Genomic DNA, 14,437 nt, shown 5'->3' on the forward strand with positions numbered 1-14,437 from the left:
TTCTTAAATTTCTTCTTGCCTAGCACTGCCAGCAAATGGAAATGTGGAGCACCTACAGCTCTCCGCTCACACACTTGCATATGTGGACTCATGGCAATCAGTATCATGAGGTCTCCAAGCAGTACCTCATTTAAGTCTGCCTTTTCAATGGGGAGTATAAAGATATCTGTAACACAGTTCTGATTACCAACTTGTATCCATCTGAATTCTTAAAAGCCCAGTTATACACCTCTGACTACATATACTGAATAGGTGTCCAAAATGCAATTCAGCATAGTTCAGATGAAAATCAACTTGTCACTCCCACAATAATTGCACAAGCGATAGGTGCAGCTGGAAGAGAACAAACTAAAGAAAGAAAATTGTAGAGTTCAAGAGAAACAAAGAACAAAAAATGGCAGAGTCTGCCATAACTGGGCACCCATAGTCATTGAAGACAGAAGCTTCAAAATTCTTAAGCATAGGCCAGTAGGAAAGGTAGGCACAAAGATATGGTAGAACATACTAATGGGGTGTGAATGCCAGGTCCACCCCCTATACTACTGAGTGGTCTGAAGCCAACTACTTATCCTCTGACCCTCAAATTACTTCATCTAGAAGGAGAGAAAAGAAGTGCTTCCATGAATGTGCAGTAACTTATGTAACAAGTAGCAACTGTGCTAGGTTCAAGTTAGAGAAAAAGAATGGTGGGTGTGGTTTCCAGAGTTCCAAGGAGCTACGTAATATGTAAAGGGTTCACAAGCCAAATTCAGGAGATTACTAACAAGATCTAGGCCATGTGGCCAGCCTACTGAGCTGCTCAAGTGTGGATTCTTGGGCCAAAAGCATGTGACAGCCAGATCCATGCACAGAACCCTGGGGAGGAAGGAAGTCTAGGAAAGGCTCTAAGGTAGGAAGAGACTAAGGCTAGGACAGAGACAAAAGACATGGGCTCATGATCAGGGTATAAACGTAACAAAAGACAGGAAGAGAAGGTACAACAAGCAGAGACTGAGGCGCTCACCCTCCGGGCTTCACTCTGATACTTGACCGCCTTTTTGGTATCTGCCACAGCCCGTTCCACAAAGCCCACTGACTGGTCCATGTTATTCTCAATACGGTCAATCATGGCTCCCTTTCCCCAGATGTAAGATGTGGTAGCAACAGAAACAGACAGGAAGAGAGAAAAGAAAAAGCGCAGTAGCAAACAAAATGGACTCTCTTGTCTGAAAACAGAAGGAAAACCTCACCTTTCGAGCCTGACCCTGATACTTCATGGCTCTTTTAGTTTCATCCCGTGCCTTCTCCACATGGTCCACCGTGTGCATGACATTCAACTCTATGTTATCTAACATCTCACCCTGAAAAGAAGACACAAGTCACACCTGTTAACCCCACCCTACAAAAGCCCAGCTAATGTGGGAAGGACTATACAGTCTTCAGTGCCAAGGCATATACAGAAACCTTAGAGCACAGCCTTCTGTACAGCAAACTTTCCCATTTCACATGTGATAACATACAATTCCCCAGTCCTTTGCAGTGGTCACTCATTCAATAACTATTCAATAACTATTGGATTACTCCTTGAATAATTATACCAAGCAGTTTTTCTAGATGCTCAGTAACTACATGTAAATATACACAAACACACTCTCCCACAGCTTTCTTTAATTTTCTTATTTTTTTAAACATATAGGGATGAACCAAAATAAGAAAGCCTCATATTTTTAGACTATCACCAGGATGCTAGCCTGTTATTAACCATTCAAACTCAAACCAAGTTCATTCAGCCTAAGCCAGGTTTACTCACTACTGTGAAATAGTGCCTGGTACATAAAAGGTATTCAGTAATGACATCAAGTTGAAAGTACTTAAGTCCTTCAAGATAAACCACCAACCCCCTTAAGCACGGGTGTTGGGTCTACCCATGCTATTTATTGGTTGAATCTTCCCCACTAGACACCCATCTTTTAATAAGATTCCTGATCGTTTCCTGGCTTTTACTTCCTGTCAAGGAAGTTTGGTCACTCCAGTTACTTCCTGGGAATCTAAAAGTGAGAATTCCTCTTACCCACCTAGACCTTTGTCATCCCCACCCTTTTGCCATAGGACTCTCACGAGACACAGCAAGGCACTTACCATCACTTGAAACTCAAACCAGATCCTCAGCAAGGCAGTGTGATGGGAAAAAAGAAAAGTGGGAATGGAGGGATTGAGAGAGGGGTCTCGAAGGCCAGAAAGGGGAATGGAAGGAGAGTGCCAAAGGGCAAAGAACTCATGAAAAACTGGTTAGCCAGTGCTCAGGCTTCAACTACACTCTGTGGTCTAACTACCAAGCAAGTGTGCCCAATTCTGTCCCAGTGGCTGACAGCTGGGAGTTCCTGATGAAAGCTGCTTAGCACTGTGACCCTGCATGACACCTAACTTTATCCCAAGAACTGGGGGTCAACAATCTGACAGAAATGAATGCCATATGCAAGCAATATCGAATTCTACTCCCATCCCTAGGGATGAACTATAAAAACTGTAAGTGGTTCAAGTGTTTCTATATTCGTTCACTAAAATATTCTTTTTATACGAAATCCTTCAATCGTGTCTACTGTTGATTCTTAGCAAAAGGTGCCAAAATGCTCAAGAAAAGTGTAAAAGCAAAACTGGAAAAAGTAACTAATTTGCTTTTAATTTCTATGGTGAATTACAGGAAAAGAAAAGGCTTTCAGTAAAATAGTTCAGATCAGTAAACTGTCAAGGTATTGCCAATAAGACCTCCTTTTTATGTTTTTAGGGAGGGTGAGTCTGAGGAAGCCCACCCTGTATTAGAAGATAACCTTGAGCCCTGACCCTCCTGCTTCCACCTCCTAAGCACTGGGATTACAGGTATATCCCGCTATGCTTGATTTATGCAGACCTGGGCCAGAAGATAGCTTGGGCCCAAGGCCTTGTGAATGCTAGGCAGGCATCCTACACTGAACTACACATTCCCCAGTCAAAAAGCCCATGTCTTTAATTTTTAAAAGGGAAAGAACACAGTGATTATTGGCTAAGCAAACTGGGTTATGTCATGACATATGAAACTTCACTACTAACTGGAATCACTGTGAAGTACAAGCAAGAATAACAAGACTGAGGTGGCTCAAGGGGCCAGCACTTGATAAGTAAGAATGCACACCTCTGCCTCTGACACTAGAATCCTGTTGCCCCAGGAGGAACATTCTCTGTCCCCTGCCCAGCCTGACGTCCAAAATGCCCTTTGTGGTTCTGAAGGAAATGTCTGCTTGTCTACGTGCCCGCTACCTGATTCTCCACCAGCATGGCGATGTCCATAAACATGTCATGGAGCTCCTTGATGCTGCTCTCCAGCCTCACGATGTCCTTGTGCCGACCCTCAATCTCGCTGAGGGCTTGCTTGGAAATCTGGGAGTCAATGATCTACAACAGGTCCCAGACAGACAGGCTGTCAACCACCCTAGTAACAGACTGGCCCCTGCACAGCCCTCAGAGTCCACATAAGTTCCCTCCCCCAAAGAGCTGCAAGTGCAGCCCACATGGGCTCATCCCTGTCCACTGAAGTGAGTGCCTTGGCCACTCACCCCAGAAGTGAAGATGGCTGGGTTGCCACTCTCCAACATTTCTTCCAGCTCCTCATCTGTTGTTTTCTTGCCAGCTTTGTAACAAAGGAAATACATGAAATATAAGCTTAAAGTACTATTCCACTTACAATTTCCTACCAAACACCTCCCCCAACAACTTCCTAATTCTTCTGACTTCTCTCCCATTTCAATCTTTAACATTATCAGTAATAATCTTCATTCTAAGCATATACTCCAGATCAGACTGTTATTAGTCCAACCACCATACCACAGAGCCCAAGAGCTCATGACAGTGCACAATTTGTGGGAAGCCCTCCTTCAACCCTACACTGCAGTTTCAAACACACCCTCCTTCCAACCCTGGACAACTTGCCACTTCTAAACAAACACATCTGCGTTTCCTTGATAGCATCTTTGTTCACACAGCTTCTCTCACTTGAAGCCGTGTGCCTTGTAGGGACTACTCTTCCATATCACTAAATTCCTAAACAATATAGTTTTATTAATGTTTTGATTCCTCACAACAACTAGCACTACATCTTTTTTCATAAATGTACTTTTTCATTTAACAGCAAAATGGTAATGAGTTCTCAGGAGGCCAACTATTTAGTGGGTTCCCTTAAAGGTAAGGGAAGTGCTGGATGGATCCCATAAACAATAAAATTCCTTGGCTCAATAAATGTGTCACTTTTCAACGTAGGATACCATATTACAGATATATCAATCAATAGCATCTGCTCTGTGTTTGAGAGTCAAATAGAATAAAGAGAGCACAAGCAGCAGGGTCATTGTTGCTTCTCCCAGGACTCAGGATGGACAACCACATAGCAGGAAAAGGTGGGGACAGACACTGGCCCAACTTCAAACACATACTAATTTCAAGCTGCCGTTGGATGCGCCCTTTGCTGCGTTCACGGAAGTCCACCTGTGCCTCATTGTACTTTGTCATCACCTCCACAAACTTCCGGGAGAGGACGGAGTGCTATGGAGACAATGTTAAATGAGTAGATCCCCCAGGAGGCCATGTAAAACTATCCCACCTTGACACAGCCTAGTCTGCAGTAGTCCTGGGCTTGGAACCAGAAGACCAAAATGCAAAACCCTACTTTGTTAAGCTAGTTTGGTGCCGTGGGACACATCCACTGAACTTTCAATGTGTAATCTCCATTACTCATTTCTTGCTTTACTGAACTAATGTAATATTTTTTAGTCAAAAACAGAATTACTGAGAACCTGAGAGTAGCATTTTCCACCATAACCTTGGCTAAAGTTCTCAACTATGATTCCCATAAGCAGTGCCTGCCAATGTTCCTTCGGGTCACATGCCAAATGGCAGCCTCAAGGTTTCTTGCTTACAAATAAACAGTTTCTCTCAACAGACTTAATAATAACTTTTATTCCTTGCCTACCTCACAGCATCAAACCTCCTTATTCCTCTGTTTACCAAACATACTACTACCATGTAAATTCAGACTAAATCATCATGAAAGCCTAACTAGGGAGCTCCTAGCCTCTTCCCCACTCGTATCCAAAGGGCTAGCATATGACCCTAGACGCTGTGTAGACTGAAACAAATGACTGGCAGCTACTGGATCAGCTGCAAATGCTCCCGTCTAGTATTTGAAGACCTTTGGAGTGTGGCATTACATTATCAGCTGGAAATTTAGCACTGCTACCCAACAACACACTCTTTTCTCAAGGTAGGGTATTCCCATTTTATCCGTCCTGAATTCATCCCAATGCTGCCACCACCATCTTCATACCACTGCCACCAACACCACTCTCTGCTGCTGCCAACACTGCGTGCACACACACACACACACACACACACACACACACACACACACACACACACACCACCAGCACTCCTGCTCACCCAAGGCCACCGCCAATTCACCATGAGATCTTTCAGTGATGTGAAGACCACAGATTCGATTATACCTCTTACATTGATTTCCTGCTATACAGTATTTACTGCACCACTTAAACATCATGTCAGATTCCTCCCTCATTTTTTTCCTGTTGTTTTTGTTTTTTAATGTTCTCACACTATATTTCTGGCAGGGTATCCTTGAAGACTCAGCAGTCCTCTTGTTGGAGCCTCGAAAGTGTTGGGATTATGTGAGGCAGCCACCATGCCCAGGTTCTCAAAGGACAAGAAACATGTTTTTGATGACTCCAAACTTGGTGACTCTAACAATTGTTAGAAGAAAGACATAACTTTCTTTGCCTATAAAACAAAGCAGTGTTGAAGGTGTGTCTGAGGAGTCTAGGGGAGCTACGGGAGCACTTTAGGGGCTTCCTTTAGAATGTGAGAGAAGGCCAAAGGGGAACAATGGGCCCTGGCCACTGCTTTAGCCTAGATGGTTCCCCTTTCCAGTTCCTCAAACTGAGTTCCAATACAATAGAATTTTTTTTTCAAATGCACATGGTAAAAAAATAATTTTTATAAAGTGGTGAAAATGGTTGTTAAACCAGAAACAAAGGTACCTGGGACTTTCGTATCCGAAGGTCTGCTGATGACCGGACCTCGTCTTCCTCAATATGCTTCTCCATGCCTGCAGTGAGAGGGTTATTCTAGCAACACATCTGTCCTTCCTTCCAGAAAGCACCCTATTCTATACAGACCTGCTTAGCCATCCTCACACACAGAGGCTATGAAGATGGATGACAACAGGGAGATCCAATAACAAAAGATCAGTGTCCACCCCCACAAGCTACACACTTAACCTTGTCAGCCTGTGCTGTTGCCAGACCTCAGCAACACAACTAATAGTTCAGTTCAGGCCATCAAGGGACTGACACTTAAATCCCTACCCTGCCATGGACTAGCTGTGTAACTCTTTCAACCATCTGTCCTCTTGTTTATAAAATGAAAAAGTAGCAACAGAGGCTGGGCAGCATTGGTGTGAAATGAATGCTTCGAGTCAGGAGTGTTTCGGATTTTGTCAAAATTGAAATATCTAAAAAAAATGGAATATGTGCATATACATAATGTTAGGGATGGCTCAGAGGACTCATTTGTTTTTCATATATATCTTAGAGCCTAGAGATAATTTAGAACTACATTTTTAGTGTACTTGTGAGGCTTAGTATGACGCTTTCTACTTACAGTGTCATATAAGTGTCAGAAAGTTCCAGATTTTGGAATATTTTGAATTTGGAAACTTTGGATTAAGTATGCTCAACCTGAACCTCTTTAAAATACCAATGCAAAGATTGAACAAGCGGCTTAACAAGGAGGCGGTCACATTAACATTATTTTTGGAAGCTGCCTTCCCCTCACTATCCATTAAAATAACTGTTATACTTTATTGGAGAAGGAAGAAATAATACTGATTTCCTCTCTGACCAATAGCACATACTCGGCAAGTACTTTGACAGGAATAGGGATTACAGCTGCAAAACTAAGCAAGAGTTGGAGATCCCCAGGAGGATTAAATCTATGACAGTGACTTTGCTGAACACTGTGCTCCAAAACCAGGGAGGGAAGCAGGAATGAGAAGGTAAGACAAAGAAATGTCTGCTGACTGAATGACAGACCCTGCACCTATGTCTCTACAGTTACCTCTCAAATGTACATAGGTGCTGAGAAAGCAGCAGGAGAGAACTGAAGGACTAAGCTAAATAACAACGACAGTGGTGGGAAGCACATAACTTTCACTTCCTAACTTCGGTGCTGGGCATTTTCAACTACAGTGAGAATTCAAGAGGTGATGAATGTCTAAGGATACAGAAGGTCAGTCCAGGGACAGTGCCCTAGACTCCAGTAAAAATAAGCCAAATGATGTCACTCCTGTTGGGGTGACTGGCAGGTGAGAGGTGAGCCCTCAGAGGTTGTATCTGGCTGTGGTGGAGACTGGCTTATTTCTGTGTTTTCTTCTTACTCTTCAGTTTGTTCCGGACGTTGTTGGCCCTTTTCTTGATCTCAGTTGTGAGCTGTTCAAGGTCGTCTTTGGTTTCTGGGTAAACATAAGAGGCAGGCTCAGTTACAAAAGACAGCAAAGTGCTCTGCGAGATAGATCAGTCAGCAGATGAGGCAGAGGCTCTCAGATGCCCTCTGCCACCAGTGTTCATCTCAATGTGCTTTTCAGAATCTACCACTGCAGTCAGTCACAAAGAATTTTTTTTCTTTTAAAACATTTTTAGACTAAGGAAATAACAGTGGTAGATTACATGCTTAGCATGCACCAAGCCCTGGGTACAATCTCTCATATTCAAAATAAAATTATTAATTTACTAAATTAAAAGACATATTTTGGTACCCTATTCCAGACCTAAAGAACCAAATACAGGGTTAAAGCATAGGATTTTCTTTTTAAAACAAGCCTCCTCAATCCAAGTCATGCTTTTAGAGGAATTAACTTGTTTACCATGTGAGCTCAATCTCAGGAGATAGGAGAGGATTCCATGGAAGTTCTGGGGAAAAGAAATTTCAACCAAAGCCCATTAATTTACATAAGTGTGTATGATGCACCTACTACACTCCCAGAGCTGTCGCAGCTGATGCACGCACAGAGCACTCGGGTGGGAATATGGAGCAAAATTAACGATAACCACGCATTCCAGAATTAGTCTTTGGAACCTCCACTCTTGTGACTGAGTGAGAACTTAAGGGACCAGAGAGAAGATATAACTCAGCAGTCAAGGGGCAGGGCCTGGCAGGGGATAAGGAGGGAGTTCATCCGAAGTCTTGATATGTAGCACAAGGTATGGCTTTAGTTCTGGGGAAGATGTGCATGGGATGGTTATGGAGAAACCCTAGCACAGCCTCAAGGAACTTGGAAGAGCACCTAAGGGCATAACAGTAGAGCTAGTAGAACTGAGTCTCAACAAAAACTATAGGTTAGGAAATGGTAAAAATAAATAAATAGATAAGTAAGAGAGAGAGAGAGAGAGAGAGAGAGAGAGAATGCCAGTCAAAAAAGCCTATAGCTTAGCTAGGTAGCAAAGGAGACTAAGAGCAGGAATCCCAAGGAGAAGGAATGATATATAAAGAGTGTGAAGGAACAAGTAATATTTGAAGACTTGTCAGAGGTTAATGTGAATAAAGTCAGCAGGGTGGGCAGTGGTGGCAGAGGAAAGGTAGAAAGGAAGATGGGACCATGACGGGACAATTCCCATATGCTCTGCTGAAGTATTCTGGTTTTAGCCCTCAGGAACTGGAAAGCAAGTGAACAGTCACTTTTCTTAGGAACATAAATATAGTGCTAAACTGTATTCACCAAATATAGAACAAAAGTTTGCCTCGACAGCAGTAACGCATCCAAGGTAAAAGACAGGGGCACTTACATGAACCATTCCAGAATACCTCATAAGAATAAAAAATAAATGTACTTGATCTGGTAGGATTTTGGAAGGAGGCCTGAAAATGCACTTCAGTCAGAAGAACACAAACCAAGGCACAAAGCTGGGATGGAGCTTGGGGAATGTGAGGATCAGTAAGAGTCAGGAGAGGTACAAGCTGCAAAGTAGAAGAGGCTGGCCAATGGTTTGAGCAGGACTATGAAGAGAAGAGCTGGTAGAGACTGGGACTAAGAGCTTAGGAGACAAAGAGAGAGGGAGAGAGGTGATATGTGATATCATATGTATATTAGCACAAGGGAATGTGTATGCTCCCATGCTTTTCCCAGAGCAGAGGAAAACAAGCCTGTCTCAGCCCCAACGCCAAGGGTCAATACAGTAACTCAACTCAGTCAACACTCACTTGGCTCTGGAATCGGTGCAGAGAGAATGATACTGTAGAGTTTCTTAGCTTCCTCCACATGCTCTGAGATCTTGTCGATGTTGAGCCTCGTTTCCTCAATCTATAATCAGAAAGACAACAGCCTTGATGGTGATCAAAGAGGGAAAATATGTCCACTCCTGAAAGGAATGCTTAGCACAGCTTCCTGCTGCAAGCTGTCTACCTTCTGTGTTTGTAGAAGAGCATTAAAAAAAGTCTTCAGCTGCCCAGGGAGTGCCATCTCCATTGTCCAGTAAATTAGTCCATAAAGAACAGTCATTAAAAGCCACAGTCCTCCTCCCCTCCACACTCACCTTGGGGAAACCCGTGGAGACAACCAGAAGTAACTGCAAACAGTATAAGGAAGATTCTTTGGCCCCAAAGTGAGAGTAGAAGAGAATGAGGATAGGGCAAGGAGGAAGGGAAAGTTGAAGAGAACAGAGCAAAAATAGAAAATGAAAACCAGAGAAAAGTGAGAGAAAAGAAAGACAGATGAAGAAGACAGGGCCTGGGGAAAATCAAAAAACTCAGCAAGGCCATCTCAGAACACAGCCAGGCTCCTCCTGGACACATGTTTCTGTGAACCAACACTTACAAGCTAACCCCAATGCTGATCAGAACCTAGAATTACAGCCTTGGGCCATTTCTGCACATGTGAAGCTTCCTGTCTGCACAGGAGTGTGCCATAAAGCACTCTGGTTCATGACAGAACATCAGAGGACACTGTTGCATGAGCACTAAGTGTACCTCAGCTCCCTCCACAGGAACCAACTTCCTGGACACCATGGGCCCTGAAGCAGATCACAGTAAGACAGCAGATACAGAACTCTGAGACCTCAGCACCCAATGTTCCTATGTGCCCCATTCCAAAGGGAAGAGGACATTAGCACTGCAACAATTAACCAACAAAAGCCTTGTCATTGACACAGTACAATCTTAACGTACAGAATGAAGATTCAAAACACAGGTGGTTTCCAGCGTCCCTTTTCTCCAATGGATGGGTCAGTCACATCTTTTTAAAAACCTAATCATGGGGACTGGAGAGATGGCTCCGCGGTTAAGAGCACCCGACTGCTCTCCCAGAGGTCCTGTGTTCAATTCCCAGCAACCATATGGTGGCTCACAACCATCTGTAAAGAGATCCGATGCCCTCTTCTGGTGTGTCTGAAGACAGCTACAGTGTACTTATATATAATAAATGAATAAATCTTAAAATAAAATAAAATAAAAACCTAATCATAGTGCCCCAAAAAAATAAAAATAAAAACAGCAAAGATCAAGCTTGACCTTTCTATCCTTCACACCAGCATTTTTGCCACTCAAAGGACTTTTCCACCCTCTATTAATATGCTGGCTTGGATGTACCATAGCTTATTAATGTAATCATATTAGAGTACAAACATGTATAACTACTCAAATATTTATACAGCAGTTTAATAGCTGACCAAAACATTTAAGAGTATATTAGTATTGTTATGCATATTAGAAAGCTAAAGTTTAATAAGTTATAGGTCCTACCAGCTGTGATCACATATGTTACTGCCTGTGAACACTGGTGGTCTCTAAAGCACCCATCTCTGCCCTTCCTCTGTCTATCCTTGAGATTTGAGTCAGTTTTTTTCTGGAAAACATTCATCTTCCTGAAGGATGAATTTCTGAATTTCTGTCTTGGTGACAGTTCCATGTGATTTCCTCCTGTGCATTCACCAGATCATCAAAGAATCATCAGGTGGGGAAAAGCTCTGTAGGAACTGATAAGTACTCAATCTTAAAAGCATGTGCTGGACATTACCCCACATTATCATATATTTAGTCAATGCTAGGCCCTTTGCAGTAATTTTGTGAGGCCGTCATCATTGTGTCCTTTCATGCAAAAGAACTGAAGCAGAGGCTTCAAACCAACCTTCAAACAAGTGGAAACTGAGGTTTGAACCAAGCATCCAGACCCTGTCTCCTCACCAGGTAAGGACCACAGTGGAAGACTCCTTCTTTTATTAAGCTCATGTGCATTCATTTGCTCTACATCAAGTTAATGTACATGTCCAACCCATATCCTGTAAGACTGGCTCTGCAAAGCCAGGAACATGCCTGTAGACCCAGCATTGATGGGCAGCATTGACTGAAAGCACTGGCCAGCAAGACCAGTCAAAACTGTGAGTTTCTGGTTCTGTGAGAGCCCCTGCCTGAAGACTACAGTAAGCAGAGAGTGACAGAGGACTGCACTCACATCCTGCGGACTTATACATGCATGTTCATGGATACACGCTCATATGTACACGTACACTTGAGAGGGGGGGAGCACTGGTTACAGCAGCATTTTGCAGCAGCAGAAATCAGGTTGTGCCTTACTCCTCTGTCGGACAACTCCCTATCAGAAGATTTTCATACAGTGAACAGAACATTGCTGACCGGTTGAAAATAACCAAAAATGAGTTTTTCAAATCACCACTAAATTCAAGGCTAATTCATCTCCAGGGCCTTTTTACCATATATTGATTTTTCAGACTGTATGTCAATGATCTGTCAGCAGTGTGAGACTCTAGATGATACAATTAAAAAAACAACAGCAAACAGAGCAGTTCAGGGTTCAGCTCCACCTCTTAGCAGTTTTATGACCTTGAACAAGCTTGCACCACATCAAGTACATAAGGAATGTTAAATGATAACACTAAATACAAACAGCAACAATAACCTCCCTTTATCATACGCCAGGCACTCTGCTACACCTTTAAAGGTATGTCTCATTTACTCCTACAGCAATTCTAGAGTCCTCAATAGCCATTTACAGAAACCTAAAGATATGAGGTCACTACTCTGGATGGGAGGTGCTGCCAATTAGAATGACCACATAATACTAACCAGGCTCATCTAACTGAAAGGAGGAAGTTGTTTTTGTCTTTTTCCTTTTCCAGACATATTTAAATACATGTGTTTGCAAGTGTATGAGCACATATGGGTGTGTCTTAGGATTTTATTGCTATAAAGAGATACCATGACTAAGGCAACTCTTATAAAGGCAACCATTTAACTATGATTGGCCTACACTTTCAGAAGTCCAGTCCATTATAATCATGAGAAGAAGCATGGTATTGTACAGACAGACTTGGTGCTGGAGGAGTCAAGAGTTCTATATCTTGTATACACACACACACACACACGCACACACACACACACACACACACACACACGCACGCACGCACGCACGCACGCACGCACGCACGCACAAAATCTTAAAGCCCCACCTCTACAATGACACACTTACTACTAAGGCTATACCTCCTCCAGTAAGCCCACACATCCTAATAGTGCCACTTCCCATAGGCCAAGCATATTCAAACCACCACAGGGTACAAATGCACATGTGTGAGCATATGTGGAAGCCTGGGATTGATGTCAGGAATCATCTTCAATCCCTAAAACACCTTATTCATTGAGGCAGGGTCACTAAGTCAAATTTTGTTCTCATGGATATAATGGTTATTCCTGGTTATCAACTTGACTACATCTGTAATGAACTACAATCCAGAATTGGAGAGCTCACCTGTGATCCAGATCTTGAGGCTGGAAAACACAAGTTTCTGACCTGGATCTTGGCATGAAGATCTTGAGGCATAATAGCTAAGAAAAGCTTAGGCCCAGGCAAGGTAGTATACAACTTTGATCCCAGGAGACTAAGGCAAGAAGATCTCTGAGTTCAAAGTCAGTCTTACAGAGCAAGTTCCAGGACAGACAAGCTCTGGCAGTGAGGGAGTTAGAAAACAGAAAGTTGGTGATAATGTAATAGAAAAAGGGGATCATGTTCCAGCCCCAGCAAGCAGCAGAGAGTGGAGTGGGGGTAAAGAGGCTGGAGAGTGAAAGGTAGGGAAACTATTGTCAGGATGTAAAATTTGAGAGAAAAAAAAAGCAAAATAAAATAATAAAAAAATTAATTAATCTCTGCCTCTCCTAAACTCTCAAGTCCCTAACAAGTTTTATTAAGACAGTGTTCTAGCTTCTTTTTATGAGTGAAAAGAATGACCTCAGAGCTGTGCTCACCAATAAGAACAAGTTTTGTAAGACAGTATTCTCAAGTCAACTAAGTTGAAACACTAATCGTCTCCAATCAGAATGTCAACCATAAAAAGAACACAGTGAATAAGGAAATACAGTGTTGATGGCAATATAGTTAGTATAGCCACTATGGAGATCAGTGTGGAGTTTCTTCAAAAAACTAAAATCAGACCCTTGTTTATGACCCTGCTGCACCATCCCTACAAATACACCTGAAGGAAATGATGTCAGCACGCAGCAAAGACACGGCACGCCCATGTTTACTGTTGCAATATTCACAATTACCAAGATATAGAATCAGCCCAAGTATCTGTGAGGTGATAAATGGATTTAAAATTTGTGCATGTAAGAATATTATTGAGACAAAAAGAGTAAAATAATGTCATTTGTAGGAAAGTGGATGGAGGTTATCATGTAAAGGGGGAAATATCATGTTAAAACAGTCTCAGAAAGGCAACTAGGTAGATTTTCTCTCACACAGAATTTATACACACACCAAGCACACACATAGACATGAAAGGTGAGTCAGTATTAAGAACTTAAAAGAGGGAACACAGTAGAAAGCAAGGGCACACAGTAAGGACCGTGGTATCAAGCAGGGCACAGTATACACATATACGACATATAAATCTGCTAATCTGTATAGTATACACATCTGTAATGTAATTCCCAGCAATAAAGAGCAAAGTGCAGAAAAGGAGGTGGGAAAGACAGGTCGAAAACAAACTGCCAAGTGCCTAGCCAAAGCCCCCTGCTTCACTAACTGAAGAGTCTAGAAATCGGAAGCTTCCCTACCCCTACAATACCCTGCTCAAAGAGTTAACAAGTTCTTAACCTGCTGGATTTGACACTAATGCCTAGATTTCCACATTACAATTACTTGGAAAGGTCCCAGCTCTAACAAAACTCAAGCCCAAACAGCAAATCCCTGCACTTCAAGTCCCTCTGTATCTCCTACTGTTCTGTCTACACACACCCTTACCTAACCCCACCCCGACCCCTGCCCCAGCCTAGCTCTGGAAAACTTTGGGTGTTAAGTGAAGATCACTTCAAATGTTAGGGCTGTGTTTCTCATCTCAGACTACTTGATAGA

The 14,437-nt window shown here is 42.6% G+C and overlaps 1 protein-coding gene across 12 annotated transcripts in view; it reads right to left on the reverse strand.

The window, feature by feature from the left end:
* The window catches only part of Stx3 (syntaxin 3), a 62,443-nt gene that overhangs the window by 21,366 nt on the left and 26,640 nt on the right, over positions 1 to 14,437 (reverse strand). For 4 of the 12 annotated variants that reach the window (XM_087593776.1, XM_087593755.1, NM_031124.3 and 1 more), the window contains 7 exon segments: positions 9,277 to 9,376; positions 7,457 to 7,531; positions 6,060 to 6,127; positions 4,443 to 4,551; positions 3,570 to 3,643; positions 3,274 to 3,408; positions 1,230 to 1,340 (listed from right to left, as the gene is read on the reverse strand). In XM_087593776.1, the coding sequence (XP_087449902.1) occupies positions 1,230 to 1,340; positions 3,274 to 3,408; positions 3,570 to 3,643; positions 4,443 to 4,551; positions 6,060 to 6,127; positions 7,457 to 7,531; positions 9,277 to 9,376 (672 nt within the window). 12 annotated transcript variants of the gene reach the window in all.

The sequence above is a fragment of the Rattus norvegicus genome, chromosome 1, assembly GCF_021556685.1.
Source record: "Rattus norvegicus strain SHRSP/BbbUtx chromosome 1, alternate assembly SHRSP_T2T, whole genome shotgun sequence".
NCBI lineage: Eukaryota > Metazoa > Chordata > Mammalia > Rodentia > Muridae > Rattus > Rattus norvegicus.